The following is a 20,884-nucleotide window of genomic DNA, read 5'->3' on the forward strand; positions in this document are numbered from 1 at the left end:
CAGCGCCCCTTTAGCGAAGTGGGAGGAGGAACAGAAGGAGCCCTCTCTGTTCCTTCTCTGGCTTCACAGGACAGGCGCTGCACAGAGAGGGAGAACTGCGCAGCACCCCTTTAGTGAAGTGGGAGGAGGAACAGAAGGAGCCCCTTCTGTTCCTCCTTTGGCTTCGCAGGACAGGCGTGTCGCTGAAGGGCCGCTGCGCTGTTCTCCCTCTCTGCGCAGTGCCATTCGCTCCATAAGACGCACTCACATTTCCCCTTACTTTTTAGGAAGAAAAAAGTGCGTCTTATGGAGCGAAAAATACGGTAGGTTGGCTTTAAAAGAGGATTGGACAAATTCATTGCAGATAAGGCTATCCTTGGCTACCATGTTCTACCTCCACAGATGGAGGCCATAATACTGGATGTCTGAAAATGCAGGAGAGGAAAGTGGTGTTGTACTTAGGTCCTGCTTATGGGTTTCTCATGGGCACCTGGCTGGTCACTGTGAGAACAAGATGCTGGACTAGATGGGCCATAGGCCTGATCCAGCAGGCGTTTCTTACGTATGGAGAAGGAAACTGGGTGAGTTGGTGGGGGGATGAGAGAACTGACCTATTCAAACCCCTAACAACCTACAGTAAGCATCATGGACTGGAGAGGGTTAAAAACAAACACCTATGCTGGACAAGTATGTGATTTGTTTTATTTTTTTGCTACAAATACTGTATTGCAGTGCAATACTTTGCATGTATACATTGAATTTTACAAAATGATAAGAAAAGGAAGGGAACAGATTTTCGCCCCTCTTTTACAGTCCTCCCCCCAGTGTGTGTTTGTGTGTTACCGAACATTGCTCTCACTTCTAGGAACTTACTTCCCCAACAGGCAATATCACAATGCCTGTCTTCCTCAGTAAATAGACCATCTTTCACAACTTTGCTGGCCTGTACAGTTAGGAGCCTGACACTGTTTTGTATTTTGAAAGCAAGAGGTTATGAAACAATAAAAATAAGTAAATCTGTGACGTCTGGGTTCCAGGGAAATCAAGTGGAAGATGACTTCAGCCTTTTCCAAGACTATGTATCCAGACTGCTACCTCTGTTGACTCAGGCCTGCCACTCCCCCACCCCACCCCAGGTAGAGGTTTTAGATCTTAACAGCTAGGGATGTCACTGAGCAGGGACCCCATCACCACCCATGGTCTTCTCCCAAACTTGAGTGGACCATCACCTACACCTGGGAACTATAACATGATGCTCATGAATACTACAGCATCCCCAGATACTTTCTTGGCACCTGCCAGTGCCTCTTGCCCCTCTTAATGATGGCTTCCATTCTAGGGCCCCTGTGGGCTGACCTGGGAGCAGAAATACTTTGATCAGAGCTAGGTAGGGGCCCAAAATTTATTCTACCACAGTCCCCTGGAGGAAGCTCTGAGGCACTGGGTGTCAGTGGCTGTGGGACCTGCTAAAAGATGCTGGATATGATGAAGAGCCTGCCTTCTGTCACTTTTATAGAATCTAACATACAAAAATCAGACTGTGAAACTTTTCATGGTATGGATCTAAACATCAACTTAATCTACACATTAGGGTGGTTGTGTACCTTGCTTTACAGAGAGATGCCAGTTTAAAGACTAAGAGCATAATAAGAAACACAGCCATCATTTGAAATTCTGAATTTTGCAATGCAGTTCTCTGACCAAGTATTGTGTACACAAATGCATATGTCTGTGACAATCACACAAACACACACAGATTCTACTGGGGAATATTGCTCTGCAAAAATGTGTGTGTTGGGCAAAGCACGGTTAAAAATGTTTTTCATTGGGAGAAATATGCACTAAACACTAAAGGGTTTCAGGAGGACTGTTAAAACCACCACCATCACGCTGCTGTGGAGAACTGAACATAAGAAAGGACAAAATGAGAAACTGAGAGAAAGTGAAATTGGCAAATTTGCTGATGCCTAATCAGGATGTAAGGGACGTGGGTGGTGCTGTGGGTTGCAAGCCTAGGACTTGCCGATCAGAAGGTCAGCGGTTCGAATCCCCGTGATGGGGTGAGCTCCCATTGTTTGGTCCCTGCTGCTGCCAACCTAGCAGTTCGAAAGCACGTCAAAGTGCAAGTAGATAAATAGGTACCGCTCTGGCGGGAAGGTAAACAGTGTTTCCAAACACTGCTCTGGTTCTCCAGAAGCGGCTTAGTCATGCTGGCCACATGACCTGGAAGCTGTACGCCGGCTCCCTCGGCCAATAAAGTGAGATGAGCGCCGCAACCCCAGAGTCGTCCACGACTGGACCTATTGGTCAGGGGTCCCTTTCCCTTTCCCTTTAATCAGGATGTAGCTCTCAGCAAAGCTCACCTGCTTGTTCCTTCCCATCTACCTCTTGTGGCCTTAGTGTTGGGTGCGCAAACTGGGACATGCATGTTGGGAGCAGTTCTCATACCCTTCCTGCATGGGGAAGCAGGAGGCCCTATCAAAGGAAGCATTTTATAGGCTATTAACAGGGACAGGAGTGAGCAAACCAACAAACACTCTAGAAGCGGGCTAGATCTCCTCTGCAACAAGCTGGAGGGAATGCAAACAACAGCTGTGAGCAGGAGAGCCATGAAACACCAGCAAGTCAATATTACTGTTTCATTGGCTGTGCATGTGTCAGACACTTCATTAAGAGGCCCTCTTTCCCTTCCAACCAATCCTGATCTTCAGACACTTTTATCAGTTAATGCGATTGTGTTTGCATTTTTCTTTTTAAATGCCATGCAATCGTTCAGCACCATGACCTGCTGTAAATGTGTTACTGGTTTAAAGAAGCTGTTTTGTTGACAGGGTGGAAAACACACACACACACACACACACACACACACACACACACACACACACGGGGACAGTTAAATGTAGTGTAGCAAAGTACATAGTTATCTGTGGAGCACACTCTTTGGGGATTAGCCTGGGGATTAGACTTCCAGAAGCTGTGAAGACTCTTAGCTCCTGTGGGTTGCTAGCTTTTATAATGGCCTTGCTGCTGTGCTGTTTAACACACACAAAATTAAGTGAGAAGACTTTACCTCATATGGGGATAATATTGTTGAAAAGGCAACATATGCTAAATTTGAATGGGTAATGTTGGTATTAAAAGTAGCAGCAATAACAACAGCTGAAACTTAATCCAAATAAGACAGAGACATTGTTGTTGGGGGGATCATCTAAATTGGGTTAGGGCTAATTCCTGTCATCTGGAGATGGTTCTTAATCCAGATACTTGCTTTACATGGTCTGGTGGTGGTGGTAGCTCATTTTGACAAGCATATCCCCCTTATCTTACCTTACTAAGGGAAGAAGGAATGATTAGATTTTTTGCGAACATTATTTTTTTGCTAAAATCATACCATACATTTAAAACTCTCTTAGACCACTGTAATGGTTCTAGGGGTTGCTCATGCGTAAATCGCCGCCACACCTGGGTGGGTTGCCTGAGTGAATCCTTTCTGTCTGGACAGCCACTCGCCCGTGGCTGTCTCAATCGCTGGCAAAATCCGTCAGTGGGCGTTTCTTGAACTTCTTCCAGCATAAAAGTTCTTTGACGCCTAGTCTATGCCTACTCTCCCTGCGCGGAAGCCTTCTGCGCAGGGAGGGTGTGGGCATCGGAGGACCCGTGCTCTCCCCGCTGGTCCCCGGCGAGGAGTCTTGGAGCCACCTCGCCAATTCCCCCATCTGCCCCCCTCCTCCACTGGTGCTACGCTGATTTCCTTCCCCAGAAGATGTGCTGCTTCTCTCCCTCCTGGGACGCTCTCCGGAATCCCTCTGGAGCCCTCCCTCTCTTTCTGGCTCCGATGGCAGTTCCCTGACAACCACTTTAACAGTCACGGCGTTTCCTGAAGAAACATGGGAACTGCAGTTTGTTAAGTGCGCTGGAAGTTATTAGTGTCACGACTAAAGTCTTTGAGGTCAGAAACTGGAAAGTGCTGGGAAATTCTGGAAGCTTCTAGAAGGTTCACTTCTGATGCAAATGACTACTTCAAGGTTATGCTGAGCCAGTAGAGATAAATTCTTGCACTCAGTGAGCTACTCTGTATCTCTCTCTTACTTTCATTTGTACCTCATGTGTCTGAAGTTTTTTTCTGAAGATTTTGCAACAAGCCTTTGCCATTTTAGTAAAAGTTTTTTCTTTTGGACCTTTGACTCTGTGTGGTCTTTTTTATTTATTGCAAGATGCTGTCCATCAATTAGGAGATCCCTCAAAGAGCTACAATTTCCAAAGTTCGCCATGAAGAGGGCTTGCTCGTTAAACTTCACAGGCAAGTATAGCTATGTGTGAAGAATAACATGCCTGAACTACTGGCAACACTATGGAACTGTGGCTTTTAGACCAGTATATAGTGGTACCTCGGGCTAAGAACTTAATTCGTTCCAGAAGTCCGTTCTTAACCTGAAACTGTTCTTAACCTGAGGTACCACTTTAGCTAATGGGGCCTCCCGCTGCTGCTGCATGAATTCTGTTCTCATCCTGAAGCAAAGTTCTTAACCCGAGGTACTATTTCTGGGTTAGCAGAGTCTGTAACCTGAAGCATCTGTAACCTGAAGCGTCTGTAACTGAGGTACCACTGTACTGGCATGTCATGCTAAATATCATTCGCTCCAGTAAACATGGTGTGACACAACAATGAACATCACTGGACGCTGTTGTTTTTGTTGTTAGAATTAGTATGCTGCCCTTCATTTGAATATCTCAGGGCAGTTCACAACATAAAAATACAGTGGTACCTCGGGTTAAGTACTTAATTCATTCTGGAGGTGCGTTCTTAACCTGAAACTGTTTTTGACCTGAGGCACCACTTTAGCTAATGGGGCCTCCTGCTGCCACCGCATGATTTCTGTTCTCATCCTGAAGCAAAGTTATTCAACCGAGGTACTATTTCTGGGTTAGCGGAGTCTGTTACCTGAAGTGTATGTAACCTGAAGCGTATGTAACCCGAGGTACCACTGTACAGAATGAAAACACAGAATACATAATAAAACAAAAGCAAAACAAACCCCTCTTAGAGACCCATTTAAAAGGCCAAAGAATGTTAATAAGCCAAATGCCTAGTTGAAGACAAACTTTTTTGCCTGGCGCCTAAAGGTATGTAAAGAAGGCACCAGGTCAGCCTCTCTGGGGAAAGCATTCCGCAAACAGGAAACCACCACAAAAAGACCCGTTCTTGTGTTGCCATCCCCTGGACTTCTTGAGGAGGCACATGAAGTAGGGCCTCAGATTGTGATCACAGGGTAAAGGTTAGTTCATATGGGGAGAGGTGTTGCTGTCCTGAGCTTCAATACCTCACTCTCCTGTACCTTTTCTGCACATGCGTGCAGAAAATAAATGACAACAACAATGATGATTCCCCCATGAAAATAGCAGGAAAGAACTGTAAGCTGGTATACAAACCCAAGTTTAGTTACTTTACTTCCAGGGGATTTTTTTTTGGTTAAGGGGGCTGCAAACAGCTTGTTTCATTTGTTTTCAGGAAGTGGCTATTATGTTATGGGAAATCTCAAATACAATGTGGAAATTAACAGTTGGGGGAATAAACTGCTGCGTCACTGCAGCCACAGCTTATGGCAAGCACAATGGCTCAGTGGCAGAGCTGTTGCTTTGTGTGTTAAAGATTCCAAGTTCAAGCACAGGCATCTCCTGGTTTGGGTGGGAGACAAACACTGAAAAGTGGAAACTGCTGGTTCCTCCCAGCCCTAAATCAGAAGAATTCTGCCTGTACCTTTTGTCCCATATCTCAGGTTTTGGAAATGCTAGAAACTCACTTTAAAAAAAGGAAGAAAGCTGGGTATCTGGGGATTCTGGTCTGTTTCAAGGGGCTGCTTCTTACCTAACCCCCACCCCACCCCTGCATAGATGCCCATGTTTGGGACAGACATCTGATTGAAATCTTGGAGATCTGCTCCCATTCAGGGCACACAATACTGAGTTAGCTCTGAGCTGGCATGGGGCAGCTTTTTAGGTTTCTAGGAGAACCGTTTCCCACAGTGGCATCTTGACTGAATCACGTAGGCTGGTGATTATTCAAACTCGAAGGGGGAAAAAAATAACAACAGGGAAATGTCACCTCCGGGGTGGGGACATTTCCCCGGCTTGTGCTTCTCTGATTGGTTCTTTTAGGAGAGTAAACTTTCCATCAGTCAGCAGAGCATGCTTCCTCACTGAGTCACTGAATCTGTTTTCTCACCCTGGTGGAAATAATGCCATGTGATATGTCACTAAAATAAACATTATTTGAAATGCTTTTTTTAAAAAAAATGATGGCCCATAAAGACTAAAACAGCGGAAGGATGAGCGGTATAGTTAACAATTGCAGAGAGTCAATAAACCAAAGAATAATGTATGAAATGGGGCAAAGAGAAGCTGAGGCATCAGACTGTATAGTCATTAGGAAATAACTTATTTTTTATTTTAATCAGTGATTGGTTACTCACTTAGAAAAACACTTCAAAACTGGCACACAAGGGAAGAAGAACAGCCATAAAACAGGGACTGGGGAACTTCAGGCCCAGGAGGAAATGCAGCCCCCAAGCCTCTTGGAAGCCAAATCTCACCTCAACCCCAAGCTACACCCCTCTCCCCAGGCATCATCCTTCCTTGTCTCCCTCCTTGACAGCTTTTACCAGGCTGTATTTGCACCCTGATAATGCCATTTGCTCGCTAAGATGCAGGATAGATAGGAATGTGTGAGTGCGTGTAGAAACTAGCCTACTTCATAAAGGTTGATGTTATATTTAGTGTTCTGACCACTTTTGCCTTTGGGGAATCTTTGGCTCTCCAGATGTTGCTGGACTACCGCCCCCCCGCCATGATTGGCCATGTTTGCTGGGGCTGATGAGAGGTGCAGTTCAGCAATGCCAAAGCTTTCCCATACCTGCTCTTAAAAGATGTTTTTTGGCTTTGGAGAAGCGGAATAATTCCCTACTGGCATCAAAGACTCATTTGATATAATGTCTAGTTTGGTAAAGCTCCCAAAACAATTTCCCCCCCTTTTTTATAAAAAAGGTAAATAAATGACAACAACAATGATGATGCAATAAATAGCAAAAGCAGAATGGCAAGAGAAAGCAATGGCAAATCAAAACAGTGAAAAACAGGCATTCACCTGGTGTTAAAAATAAACTGTGGGTGGTGACAGGCAAGCTTCCTTGGGGAAGAATTCCAGAGATGAGATAACAGAGCAGGCTGGTCTAGGTCATCAGGCCCTTAGGTGCCTGATGCCAGATTGGTGCCTGGTGCCAGATTGGTCTCCAATGTGGTTCTTCATACCTGGCAGGTACCTTACAAATCTCTTCACATATACAGTGATGGGAAAAAGAAACAAAATAAAAAAAATCAATCCAGTAGCACCTTAGAGGCCAACTAAGTTTGTTATGGAGGGACACGGGTGGCACTGTGGGCACTTTTGGCATTGGTGCTCTTGAAGACTGGGAGGGTGGTGCCTTCACCTCCTCCTTCTTCTTCATCAGGTGTCAGCCTAAAAGGCTCCTCAAGGGGATCCTTGATATTGGATTCAGGGGGCTCTTTTCTTCTGATTCATCCTCTCAGGTTTCTGTGTTTGGCACCACCTCAGAGTGGCGCTGTGGGTTAAACCACTGAGCCTAGGACTTGCCGATCAGAAGGTCAGCGGTTCGAATCCCAGTGACAGGGTGAGCTCCCATTACTCGGTCCCTGCTCCTGCCAACCTAGCAGTTCGAAAGCACGTCAAAGTGCAAGTAGATAAATAGGTACCACTCAGGCAGGAAGGTAAACGACGTTTCCGTGTGCTGCTCTGGTTCACCAGAAGCGGCTTAGTCATACTGGCCACATGACCCGGAAGCTGTACGCTGGCTCCCTCGGCCAGTAAAGCGAGATGAGTGCCACAACCCCAGAGTCGGCCTTGACTGGACCTAATGGTCAAGGGTCCCTTTACCTTTACCTATGTAAAAGAGGGTGCACTTTATTTTTCCCATGACTGCATATATTTGAGCTTTATCTCCAAAACCCCAGGGGCTAGTAGCTTGGTTTATGTCAAATGTTAGTTGAGATTTTCAGGGATGCAAAATTTTGTAGAAGGCAACAAAGCCCCACAGTCTTGAGCGCAGTTGATGCTTTCAACAATTTCCCTAAAGGTAACTCCAAATGTCCAAGGAGGTCTGTTCCTGCTTCCGAGTCACTTGTTCTCCCCACCCCCACCATTCAATCTAGGTGTATTTAAAAGCCCAATGGGCCATTAACAATTCCTGCTCTTGCCTAGCTTTCCGGGAGTTTATGGCTTTATTGCCTTGGCTCATGGTCACCTGCACCGAACAATCTCTCACAGTCCATTTCACCTTAAGCGTGATTTGCTCCCTGTGTCTCAACTCTCTCTCTCTCCGACACACACACACACACAGCTACTCAGCACTCAGTTTGGGACCCCTCCGGTACGACTCGAGAAGTTGCTGAAGAATGGACGAGCAGGTAGGCAAGCAGTGATTAAAGGAAATGCCTTTGGCTCAGCCTGCCCTCTGATCCCGATGCTATGGAAGAGTGGGAGACATTGGTCTCGTTGGTTGTCTACGGGGTTACCATCCTCCTGGGGCTGCCCTCCAATCTTCTGGCCCTCTATGTCTTCTGTTGCCGGGCCAAGGCTCGCCTGACCCCCAACCTCATCTACATGATGAACCTTTGCCTGTCGGACTTGGTCTTTGTCCTTTTCCTACCGCTCAAGATGTTGGAGATAAGCAAGGTGAACTGGGTCAAGCCAGACTTTGTCTGTCCCCTTTACAACCTGATCCACTTTGGTGCCATCTACACCAGTGCCTGCTTCCTGACTGTGGTCAGCGTGGGGCGCTTCCTAGGAGCTGCATATCCCATCCATTATCAGGCTTACAAAAAGCCGTGCTACTCGTGCCTGGTCTCCTTGGGGATATGGAGTCTCGTCGGATTCCACGGGCTTCTCATCTTTGCCCTGGAGACCAACAGGGACATCCCGTCCAGGGTCTTTGAGAGCAATGGCTCCTCTTGCTACAGCAACTTCAGCAAAGAGCAGCTGGCAGTGTTGGCACCTGTGAGGCTGGAGCTGTCCGTGGTCCTGTTCTTCCTTCCTTTGGTCATCACCTCTTTCTGCTACGCCGGCAGCATCCGTGTCCTGGTTGGGTCGCATCTCCACATGCGAAAGAAACGCCGTGCCGTGCGGGTGGCCACAGCCACACTCTCCTTCTTTGTTCTCTGCTTTGGTCCTTACAATGTGTCCCATGTGGTGGGCTTCATCGTGATGGATAACGTCTGGTGGCGCAGTGTGGCTGTGCTGCCCAGTGTATGCAATGCTTTCCTGGACCCCTTCATCTTCTTCTTCCTCTCCTCCGCCATGGATGATGGGATCACTAAAGTATGGCGCTCCATGATGGAGAAGTGTAATTCCATCCGGCTGAAGATTGCTGTGGCCCATGGGAAAGGAGATAGCAGTCCGGGAGTACTTGCCATTGCCTGAGTTGTGGAGGGGTTCCTTCTGGAGCTCAAGCATCCGTGGCCTCCAAAACCTTAGGAGAAATGCAGGCTTCAGTCTGGGATGGGACAGTACATTAGCCAGAATGTTGCCAATTCAGAAAGGCATTCGGAGAGCAAATGATCTCAGCAGCCATGAACAGGAGCACAGATAAGGTGCACGGAACATGAGTGTAGCTTGTTTGAATGTCATCATCCTGATCGTTTGACGGTCTGAATCAAAGAATTTTACCTTCAGCATCCAGCTGTTCTAGGTAACGATAAACTAGTTTATTAGATTAACCTGCAATTAAGATGGGACCAGCAAACGTAACAATGTTCTCATTTTTAAAGACACGACATGAAAATAGAGATGGGAGTCATGGAATGGGGGTCAATGAAAGAAGGGAGGCCAATTGTGGATTGCATATGACTTAAGGGCTAATCAGGGTAAAATGTCACATTACACTGTGATTGATCTGATGTCTTTTTTTCAAACTTTTTGAAATGGTTGGGCCATAGCTCATTGCCAGAGCATCTGCTATGCATGCAGAAGGTCCCAGATTTAATCTCCAGCAACTGCAGACAGGGTTGGGAGAGACAATGAACATCATTAGACAATATTGCTATTTCCTGTTTTTCTGCATATGTGTGCTTTTGTTCCCTTCAGGGCCATATTTAGGTTTGATTTAGGTTTAAGTTACTAACGGTAATGGGGCCCTTCATATGTCCAGCTGTCCTTCATCAATAACAAATTGTCACTGTTTTTTGTGTTGAATATATGCTATACGGTAATTTATGGACCTAATCAGTATCTAAAGCCATTTGCACATAACAAAATTTGTATTTTATCAAAGTAATTGTTGAACTGAAATACAATTAAAAAGAAGTTTATTAATAGTGAAATAATTATTAAGCTCTAATTTAAAATGATTGGGGGCCCATTACTTACACCATAGGAGCCTACACAACACAAAACACTATTGCTGTATGTAGGTTTTATTTTATTTGGTTCTTATCTTATATTTTGGAAATGTACATCCATCCTGTTTTTTCCCCTTAATTTTTTTGGGGGCCCCCAAGAGTGTGGGGCCCTAAGCTATAGCTTGCAGCACTGGTTCCCCTATGGTTCCCTGATGAAGACAGCAGGGGGGGAAAATTATGCTGGTATAGCAACCCAAATTTTGTCACTTTACCCCTGTGATTTTTCCAGGTTAAGGAAATGATCTCCCCCCCTCCCCCCAGAATCCAAGAACACAGAAACGAGCATTTACATTGTGCAAAAACTCAAGTATAATGTGGAAAATAACAGTTAGGGGAACGTTAGGAAAAAAGAGACAAGTTGCCATGTGAATGCAACCCTAAACAACTTTGCTCCCAAATAGCTGGAAGATTGGTAGAGCCGCCCCCCCCCATCGATATTTCCACTGCCCTTGGAAGTCCATTGGGTGGGAGACTTGCAGAGGGCATTCTCTGGGGCAGCCCCTAAACTGCAGAATTTTGATCTTTCTGCACAGAGGTGTGCCTGCCACCTTCGTTGTATGTGATATAGTTTCATTACATGCTGACATCACACCTCTTTGCCCTGAACTTTAGCATCTAAAATATACCAATATCAGAACCCACCCTATTCTCTTGATTGTAAATTGTTTTAACTGATTTTAGTATTATAAACTTAGGAGGCTGCCTTATACGGAGGCAGGCCATTGGGATATCTAGTTCAGTATTCTCCAACACTGACTGGCAGCTGCTCTCCAGAGTTTCAGACAGGAGGTCTCTCCCAGCCCTACCTGGGATTGAACCTGGGACCTTCTGCATGGCGAGCAGAACCTCAAGCGCTGAGCTACAGCCCTTCCCCATTCTTGTGTACGGCATTTTCATATTGTTGTAACCTGCCCTGGGGTCCTAAGATGAAGGGAGGGTAAGAACACCTATCAATGAATGTTGTAAAAAAATGTCAGGAAGAATTATTCTGCATCCAGAAAGTCTGCTTTTCATTGGGGGAAGAGTTGAAAGTCACAATTCCATACTTGCAGGTAGAAGTGGTATAGTCTTCACGCTAAGTGACATCATGTGATTTTCCTGGCTGTGTGGCTCAACTCTCAGAATAACTCCAACTGAAGATAATGGCCCATTGCTCTGTGAAACTGTCCTCCATCTGCACCTCAATTCATGTACATCGCTTAATTCTTACAGCTAAACTGATTTATTTGTAAAACAAATAACTAACGCATACATGCACGACAGGTTTAGGAAAGGATGCAACAAACGCTGTATTCCATCTTTCTTTGACATGGTTGGGAATCGGAGATGTGGCATTGTAGGTTTACTTCTGTGCAAATTCTGCAATGTAAAGTGCACCTTTAGCCCCAGTGCTGTTAAAGAAGGTGCAAACTACAAGAAAGAAGATTCCACCTAAACATTAGGAAGAACTTCCTGACAGTAAGAGCTGTTCGACAGTGGAATTGGCTGCCAAGGAGTGTGGTGGAGTCTCCTTCTTTGGAGGTCTTTAAACAGAGGCTTGACAACCATATGTCAGGAGTGCTCTGATGGTGTTTCCTGCTTGGCAGGGGGTTGGACTCAATGGCCCTTGTGGTCTCTTCCAACTCTATGATTCTATGATTTGCTGCCACAAATGTCAGCCTTGGCTCCCCCTGATTCTCCATTTTCTCATGGTTAACACCTACTTAGGGGAAATGTGTAGCAGCACGATGTCATCATTTTGTCTCCCTGTGCCCATTCCAATGCATTAGTAGGGAGGAGAGAGAAGTGAAAATACACTCTGTAGTGATGCAACAGCTTAGGGTTCAGCGTATCTAGACATCACAGGAAGAGGAAGGGGAAGTAGCTGTGTGTGGCTGCTGATTCCAGCACGTCGACCATGAGATCTACCGAGCTCGTGGCCCAGTTCATATGGGGGGGGGGGGAATTCTGCACTGGTTTTCCCCGAGTGTGCTGGTGAATTTCCAGAATAAGAGTGACTGAAATACTGAAAGCTGGCATAGCATAGTAATTTAGGGCACTGGGCTAGGACTGTGGAGACCAGAGTTCAAATTCCCACTCAATTATGAAGCTCTTAGCCTAGCCTACCCTACAGGGCCATCGTGAAGGTAAATCGAAGACAGGGAGAAACCATGTAGGCCCCTTTGGGCTTCTTGGAGGAAAGGTGGGAGAGGTATGTCTTAATAATACCACTAATTTATTAATCACGTTATAAACCGCAATCTCAAGACATAAAATAATAAAAATGGTTAAAAACACAAAACCAACAAATATTGTTAAAACAAAACTGAATCCCCCACTGGGAAAGCCCGGGGGAGCAAAAATATATTCAGGGTAGTGTTGTGTTGTGGTTAGAGAGGTTAGAGACCAGGGCTCAAACCCTCACTTGGCCATTAAGCTCACTGGGTGACCTTGGGTCAGTCACTGCCTTTTAGCAGAACTTCCCCCACAGAATACAAGGGATGCGGGTGGCGCTGTGGGTTAAAGCCTCAGTGCCTAGGACTTGCCGATCATCAGGTCAGCGGTTCGAATCCCCGCGGCGGGGTGCACTCCCGTCACTCGGTCCCAGCGCCTGCCAACCTAGCAGTTCGAAAGCACCCCCGGGGGCAAGTAGATAAATAGGGACCAGCGGGAAGGTAAACGCCAGATGCAGCTTGTCACACTGGCCACGTGACCTGGAAGTGTCTGCGGACAGCGCTGGCTCCCGGCCTATAGAGTGAGATGAGCGCACAACCCTAGAGTCTGGCAAGACTTGCCCGTATGGGCAGGGGTACCTTTACCTTTTTTACCCCCACAGAATTGTTGTGAGGGTTAAATAAGGAGGGGGGGGGGAATCATGTACACTACCTTGAGGTCATTGGGAAAAAAATGGGATATAAATGCAACAATCAATCAATCAATCAATCAATCAATCAATCATAAATAAATAATTCAATCAAACAAACAAACATAACAATATTTCAGCATTACTGTTGTTGTTGTCTTTAAAAATTCCTTCTGCTGGTTGCTGATGTCTCGACTGGGGACTTCCTGTAGCCGCTCAAGAGTTGAAACAATAGGTAAGAAAGGTAAAGGACCCCTGGATGGTTAAGTCCAGTCAAAGGGAACTACGGGGTTGCAGCGCTCATCTCGCTTTCAAGCCGAGGGAGCCAACGTTTGTCCACAACTTTCTGGGCCATGTAGCCAGCATGACTAAACCACTTCTGATGCACTGGAACACCATGACACCATTTACCTTCCCACTGTAATGGTACCTATTTATCTACTTGCACTGGCGCGCTTTCGAACTGCTAGGTTAGCAGCGGCTGGGACAGAGCAATGGGAGCTCACCCTGTTGTGGGGATTTGAACCTCCAACCTTTTATTGGCAAGCCCAAGAAGCTCAGTGGTGTAGACCACAGTGCCATCCGCGTCCCCGTTGAAACAATGCACTCTACTTCTTTCCAAAGGAGCTGTCCAAATTCTTATCTGGCATTGTCTAGGGTTGAAACTTGGCATGGAAAAGACATGTCCAGGGCAAAGCTGTGGCCAGCCATGGCACAAACAAAGCCCTGGAGCAGTGTTGGGAATGTGATGTACCCCCATGTGTTCATCAAACAACGACATGTAGCGCACATGTCTGAAGAGTAGATGTGTGCCCATTTTGATGTACCTTCCTTGCTAGCTCCATCAGAGGAGGAAGAATCAAGGAGGGCTGCGTGACAAATCTTACCTCTTCAGTAAGCATGTGACGTAGAAATTAGCACAAAAACAACATCTGATAGGGGGGAAAGGAGTAAAAACTCCACTGTTTTAAGTACTGCTAGTCATCTGTAGCACAGCAACACAGCAACACTCTCTCGCCTATAAGCTATTTTGTGTGTTTTTTACAAACATTTTACTGTCTAGTGACCTAGAGTCAATCTTTGCTCACCACAGGCAACCTGGTAAATGGTAATTTGCAAATTTGCTTTTGCATGTTTGTCTGGCAAGTCCTAATTCAATGATCCAGTCAGGATGGGGGTGGACACAGTTCACAACTCTGTGCATACACCTTTATTTTAAGTGAACATCACACACACAGTGAACAAGCATAGATGTAAATCTGAAGTCAATGGTTTGGGAAATATGAACTGCGTAGGTTTATAATAAAACTAGAATGATGCGAATTTCTTCTCTTACCTCTAGCCCTTGCAGCAGGTTGACTTCTCTTCCCCATTCTCACGTTCAGCTCCTGTATCTCCTCTCCTTGCCTTGGAATAGCTAGATTTTGTAACTATCTTCAAATAGGCAAATGATGGGAGGGCACTTATATCATGCCCAGGTCTAATACTAGCCATACTTCAAGGTCTTTGAATTAATTTACAAAACTTTGACCAACTGAAGTCCAGGGTACCAAAGGACTGCCTGGACCCTTATATCCCAGCTTGATCCAATGATCCGAGTGCAAGAATCTGACAAAACATCAGGAAGAACTTTATGACAGTAGGAGCTGTTTGACAGTGGAACAATCTCCCTCAGGAGCTGGTGAACTCTCCTTCGAGGTTTTTAAGCAGAGGTTGGTTGGCCACTTTTCATCAATGCATTGCAGGAGTTTGGACTCCATGATCCTCAGGGCCCCTTCCAACTCTATGATTCTTTGATTCTATGATCACCGAGATCATCTGCAGGAGTTTCGGTCATTCCCTGAGTTGGTGAGGATAATTTGACATTGACACAAAACCAAACCTTTAGTACCATCGACTCCAGTTCTGTGGAATGCTCTACTGATGGAGTGTCTTCCCTTTAACTTTCTACCATTTAATGAAAACTTTTCTATGCTGCCAGGCTTATGCAGACAATTAAGAAAACATATTCTGTGAAAGTTAGCTGACAATTTGAATGTTTAGGTGGTTTTCACCACGCACACAAGCACACACATTGTAAACCATGAAATTGCAGTATACAAGCATTTTTAGAAATAAAACGAACACAACATTCTTATTCCTTTATTTTATTTCATATGCTTCTATGGTACTTAACACCAAAACAGTCTCCTATTGGTTTACAGAAAGGTAAAAAATATAACAGAAGCTAAAAAAATAATAATACAAAATACAATACCGGGTCAAATAATAAAATCCCTTCCCCACAAAAAAATCACAACATAGCAGCACATATAGAAAACATCTTAAGAGTGAGGGCAGCATACCTGGCTACCCCACCCCATATGATTCTGACAACAACCCTGTGTAGTAGGTTATGCTGACAGATAGCAACTGGTGAAAAGTCACTCAGTGAGTAGGATTTGAACCTTCTCCCCTGACCTCTTGCTTGACACTGTAATCACTGCACCACATATGCCAGCCCAATTCTGACTTAGGCTCAGGAACAATAGAGTGGAAAGGATGTGGAATCAAGCAGCCCTGTGTTCTGGGAAGATTTCCAGGGTTTGCGTGAAAGAAAACAGATAAACCTTTCTGAAATGTGAATTGCCCACTGCAGTCTTGCACTGGGCAGTCACACAAGAAGGTAGGTACAATCACTGGCTGCCCTCCTAAATTGATCAAATTGGCTGTTGTGCTTTTAGCAGTGGTAGACTGTCTGCAGAAAGCTTTCCAGCACATGGAGGTGTATATTATCACCTGCTAAAGCTTCTATTTAAAAAAAGCCAGGAGCAGAGGTAGCTTTGAAAAGGGGGAAGAGAGAAGCCTTTGTGTTTTGGGATGTTCTCTGGCACACACTCTGTTTAAATGGGGCACCGATGAGGCCCTATGGGATAGCTCAGGTAGTAGAGCATGAGACTCTTAATCTCAGGGTGGTGGATTCAAGCCCCACATTGAGCAAAAGGATCTTGCATTGCTGGGGTTGGACTAGATGACCCACACAGTCCCTTCCAGCTCTACAATTCTATGATTCTAAGGAGGTTTGGTGGGTGCCCATGTGAATTAATCTTCCACCTGCCATCATTTCCCAAGGAATTGAATTTTCTGGAAATCTTGATGTTGAGTTTAGCCACACACTCCCACCCCCCAATTCCTGTCTTGCTGCTTGATCCTTTTGAGAAACAAGGGTGTTTTTGTTTACCACGTCCACTAAAAATACAATCAATTCTTTCTGAGATTTTTTTTTTAAATCACTTTCATTAAAAACAATCCCCACATGCACATTCACTGCAGGTTTCCTCAAGCAACCAGCACATAAACAAATGCATACAACACTGCATAGAACTATATGCATAATGCATATATGCATAATGAATGTTAATATTTAGAAAAACCCTGCTGCAGAAATATAATGCCACTTGTGGCTTGACATTTCATACATGTATTATTTATTATTATTATTATTTTAATTTTATCCATATAACTTATATGGTACATATTAAAGGGACAAGAATGGTACACCATTAAAACAACCATACAAAAATATAAAACATGAAATCATCAAAAAGCAACATTATTATCAGGGTAGCAGTAACTAACACTGGTGGGAAAGCAGGAGAAGAAAAGAAAATAAGTTCAAAGGGCATGGGGAGGAGACAAAGGGCCAAATAAGTTCTGTGATTCTTCCAAATAAGATCATACTTGGCTGGAACAAGGTGGTCCATCACATTCATTTAAATAAAAAAAGGCTACCATTTGGTCACAAAATCTCTCGGTGCAGCAGAGCCCTTGGTGATTTTGAGTTCATGATTAAGCTTCTCCAAGTAAACAATGTACAGACCCCTTTTATGCCACACATCCTGTGTAAAAGCCAAGGCATCCTTCCAGCTCTGAATTATAGCCAGATGGGCTGCGAGCAGGAGGAATGTAATCAAAGGTGAGAACAATTGGGGTGCTATTTATTGTCTAACTTTGGGTTGCCAGCTATCAGCTTACCAATTATGGATGCAATTGTGGATGGTCCCAGCACATATGCCTATAAGTGCCCTTATCTGGGCAGCCCCACCAACAGGTAAAGTAAAGGTAAAGGGATCCCTGACCATTAGGTCCAGTTGTGGCCGACTCTGGGGTTGCGGCGCTCATCTCGCTTTATTCGCCGAGGGAGCCGGCGTACAGATTTTGGGTCATGTGGCCAGCATGACTAAGCCGCTTCTGGCGAACCAGAGCAGCGCACGGAAACGCCATTTACCTTCCCACTGGAGCGGTACCTGTTTATCTACTTGCACTTTGACGTGCTTTCGAACTGCTAGGTTGGCAGGAGCAGGGACCGAGCAACAGGAGCTCACCCCGTCGTGGGGATTCAAACCGCCGACCTTCTGATTGGCAAGTCCTAGGCTCTGTGCTTTAACCCACAGCACCACTTGCGTCCCTTCCACCAGCAGGTATTAGACCATAAACCCAAGGTGGGGGCAAATGTGGCCAGTGGGTGGAGAGAGTTCTCCCATGTACTGGCAGAGACTGATGTCTGTACCCCTGCATACTACTTGCATATAACCAGGCTTTTTAAAAAAAGAAAACTGAGACCACATAAGCAGCTCAGACATGTGAGTTCTCAGTGCAAGAGGCAGTCTGACACAGGAAAAGTTCAATCAGGTCAGAACTACCAAGTCCACCTATAAATCCATTTAAAACGGATTTCCCTCCATCCCTACTCTGGAGGTAGAACACCTGGAAATCACTGGAAGATGCAGTCTCATCCTTGATGTTTGCAAACGACGACAACTGAGATATTTCTGCCAGCCAAAAGCAACCAAATTTCCCCATTTTCAAGGTGATGTTAATTTCCAGTTCAAAATGCAGGTTGAAATGGTAAGTTCATGGCTTCAGATGGAAAACTTGCGTTGGGAAACTAGAACAACTGGCAGATTATGGATGGGGATACTGTTTGGATTTGAATGTTCTCTGCTTCCTGTGAGCTTAAGCACCAGGTTTGCTTCCTTGTGTGGCGTGCTTGCTCCAGACTGCTCAGTCATCTGATGACCCAGATCTTTGCTGAGTCGTAAAAGGCGTAGGGGTGGGAGCCTCTGCCAGTCCACTGGGGAGATCTGAAGCAGTTACATGTCCAGCTCCTGCTTTGTTGTCTTCAGGAGTCTTGCAGCAACACAAACAGCAGGGCGACACAACAGCCTGGATCTTGCTACACATGCCAAACCAGCAGTTGCCGAAGGTTCGTCGGATGGTGTGGGAGGAGAAGAAGAAGATGATAGGGTCCAAGGTGGTGTTCAGGGAGGTGAGGAAGAAAGTCTCTACTCTCCAGGAAGGACTCTCCTTATTAATGAAGCCCACAATGTGGGAGATGTTGTATGGTGCAAAAGCAATGGAGAAATTGAGCAACGTGGCCACCGCCAGGCACACCGCCCGTTTCTTTTTGTGGGGAGGGATGTTGGGCATGGTGCTCAAGATGCAGATCACGTTGACATAGCAGAAAAGGGTGATGGCGAGAGGCAGGCAGAAGAGGAGGATGCAGAGCTCCAGCCGGAAAGGGAGAAGGATGCGGAGCTGCTCTGGGGAGAAGCTGTAGTAACACGTGGTGATGTTAAGGTCTGACGGGGTCCTGTTGTGGTATTCGACAGCATAGACAATGCTGGCACAGTGGGAGCAGGCCAGGAACCAGAAGAAGATGCTGGCTGCTATTGCCGAGGTTGGCTTGCGGTTCAGCTTGTGCTTGACCGGATGGGCAACACAGAGATAGCGTTCCACACTGACCGCCATGAGGAAAAGGGTGCTGAGGTAGATGCTGCTGTAGAAGAAGAAGTTGGTGAGTGGGCAAAGGAAGCCAGGAAGAGGCCAAGTCATGTCACTGGCAACCTCCACCATTTTAAAGGGCAGGAAGCACAGCAGGAAAAGGTCGGAGATGGTCAAGTTGCACAAGAAGATGTCGATGGGCACTGGCTTCTGCCTCACTTTCTTCAGGAATGCGTAGCCAGCCAGTAGATTGGAAGGCAAGCCTGTCAGGAAGGAGAAGGTATAGATTCCAAGGACAAGAGCCTTCTTCATGGGTGTCATCTCAGCTTCTGCAAAAGAAGGGTGAGATTATGAGATAAGAACGTTAAGTGAGGAAAGCTGTCTCTAATGCTTAAAGTATCATTCAGAGATGACTGTCCTCTCTCTTGGAACCCACTCAGTCTCCTGAATAGTATGAACTATAATGGTTCCCCAGTGGATAGATCAGGGATGGTCAATGTGGTACCCTCTGGATGTCATAGGATCACAACCCCCATCATCCATTACCACTGGCCAAGGGGCTGGGTCTGTTGGGAGTTGAAGTGCAAAGCATCAGGCAAGTACAACAGAGGGATGAAATGGACAAATCCTTCCATGGCCGTCAAGGAATAGGCATGAGCTAAGCAGGCGTGAGCTCTGCGTGTCTTAAAGTAAGCTGGAGATACCACTTCTTTTTTTGTGGGTTGGTAGTTAAACTGCTGTTTTGTCAGCCCCTTCAGTGAAATCTTTCAAGGGCAGCTTGATGTGTGATGCAATGTTGAAGATTTTGCAGTTCAAGCTGTTGCCAAAGCACAAGAACAGTCTGGAGTTTCCTTTTTTATTTGTAATAAAAAAAAGATGTGTATCAGTTCCCAACTCTAACTGTGCATTGCATTGCAGTGTTGTGTTGGCTGTCGCTTCATGTTGGGTTGGATCTTAATTCATTCATAATTTCGGTGGCCCTGATTTGCATTGCACCAAGGAGATGGCCCAGCTTTGTGTTGTGAATGGAGAGCAGATGTCTCAACAAGGTAAAATATACTGGTTCATGAAAGACACTCAGCTGGTCTCCCAGCTTAAACAGATGTGCTTCATAAACCCAAACCCCATTATTCCTTCTCTGCGCAAGGTCTGCCTTTGAGTTTTCCCAGTTTGCGATTTCCACCTGCCTGAGGCCACGTTCACACCATAGATTTAAAGCAGTAGGATACCACATTAAACAGGCAAGGCTTCCCCACATTTTTGTAGAAAGGCATAGCCTTATCTACTGTGCATTTGTCTCGTTCACTTTTAAAGCTACCCAAATTGGTGTCCGTCACCACATTTTGTGGTAGGAAATTTCTTGGCTTGACTACGTGCAGCATGAAGAAATGCTTTTTGTTATCTGCCCTAAATCTTCTCAGCATTTATGAGTTCTAGTATTATGAGAGAGGAGAACAGTACCTCTCTAGCATTTTCTCCATACTGCACAAAATTTCCTACACCTTGATCATTCCCCGTTTACATCTAAAAACAAACAAACTTAAAAGCCCCCAAACATTGTAATTTTCCTCATATGGGAGTTGCTGTAACTTCTGGATTCATGTCTACCAATAATCATAATTCTAACTATTTCACTATATTAAGTGTTTCCCCCCAAAAAATTCTAGCCACATTTTCTAAACTTACTTGTGTTCAAGGGGATCAATCACTCTGCTCTGTCTCCACGGAGGACTAGAACCACAACCTTCCAGAGATGACTCAAAGACCAGCCTGAATTCTTTCTTTCAAAAAGATGCCAGTGGGCATATTCACATGTGCCTTGAGAAAGTCGGA

At 45.5% G+C, this 20,884-nt stretch overlaps 2 protein-coding genes across 2 annotated transcripts; one reads left to right on the forward strand and one right to left on the reverse strand.

Moving 5' to 3' along the window:
- Nucleotides 1-8,518: 8,518 nt before the first annotated feature.
- Nucleotides 8,519-9,469, forward strand: LOC310683551 (G-protein coupled receptor 42-like; the record flags this gene model as incomplete). The annotated part of the gene is made up of 1 exon (XM_083453485.1): nucleotides 8,519-9,469. The coding sequence occupies one exon, from the start codon at nucleotides 8,519-8,521 to the stop codon at nucleotides 9,467-9,469; it is 951 nt and encodes a 316-aa protein (XP_083309611.1).
- A 6,664-nt stretch (nucleotides 9,470-16,133) lies between these two features.
- Nucleotides 16,134-20,884, reverse strand: LOC310684538 (free fatty acid receptor 2-like). The gene is made up of 2 exons (XM_083455855.1): nucleotides 20,738-20,884; nucleotides 16,134-19,380 (listed from the first exon to the last, which is right to left on the reverse strand). The coding sequence occupies exon 2, from the start codon at nucleotides 19,370-19,372 to the stop codon at nucleotides 18,332-18,334; it is 1,041 nt and encodes a 346-aa protein (XP_083311981.1). The 5' UTR covers nucleotides 19,373-19,380; nucleotides 20,738-20,884; the 3' UTR covers nucleotides 16,134-18,331.

Source organism: Podarcis tiliguerta (genome assembly GCF_965153285.1).
Source record: "Podarcis tiliguerta genome assembly, chromosome: 8".
In the NCBI taxonomy this organism is placed as follows: domain Eukaryota; kingdom Metazoa; phylum Chordata; class Lepidosauria; order Squamata; family Lacertidae; genus Podarcis; species Podarcis tiliguerta.

What these genes read in the sequence shown, in the direction of transcription:
- LOC310684538 (XM_083455855.1), bottom strand. Translation starts at nt 19,372, where the DNA reads ATGACACCCATGAAGAAGGCTCTTGTCCTTGGAATCTATACCTTCTCC.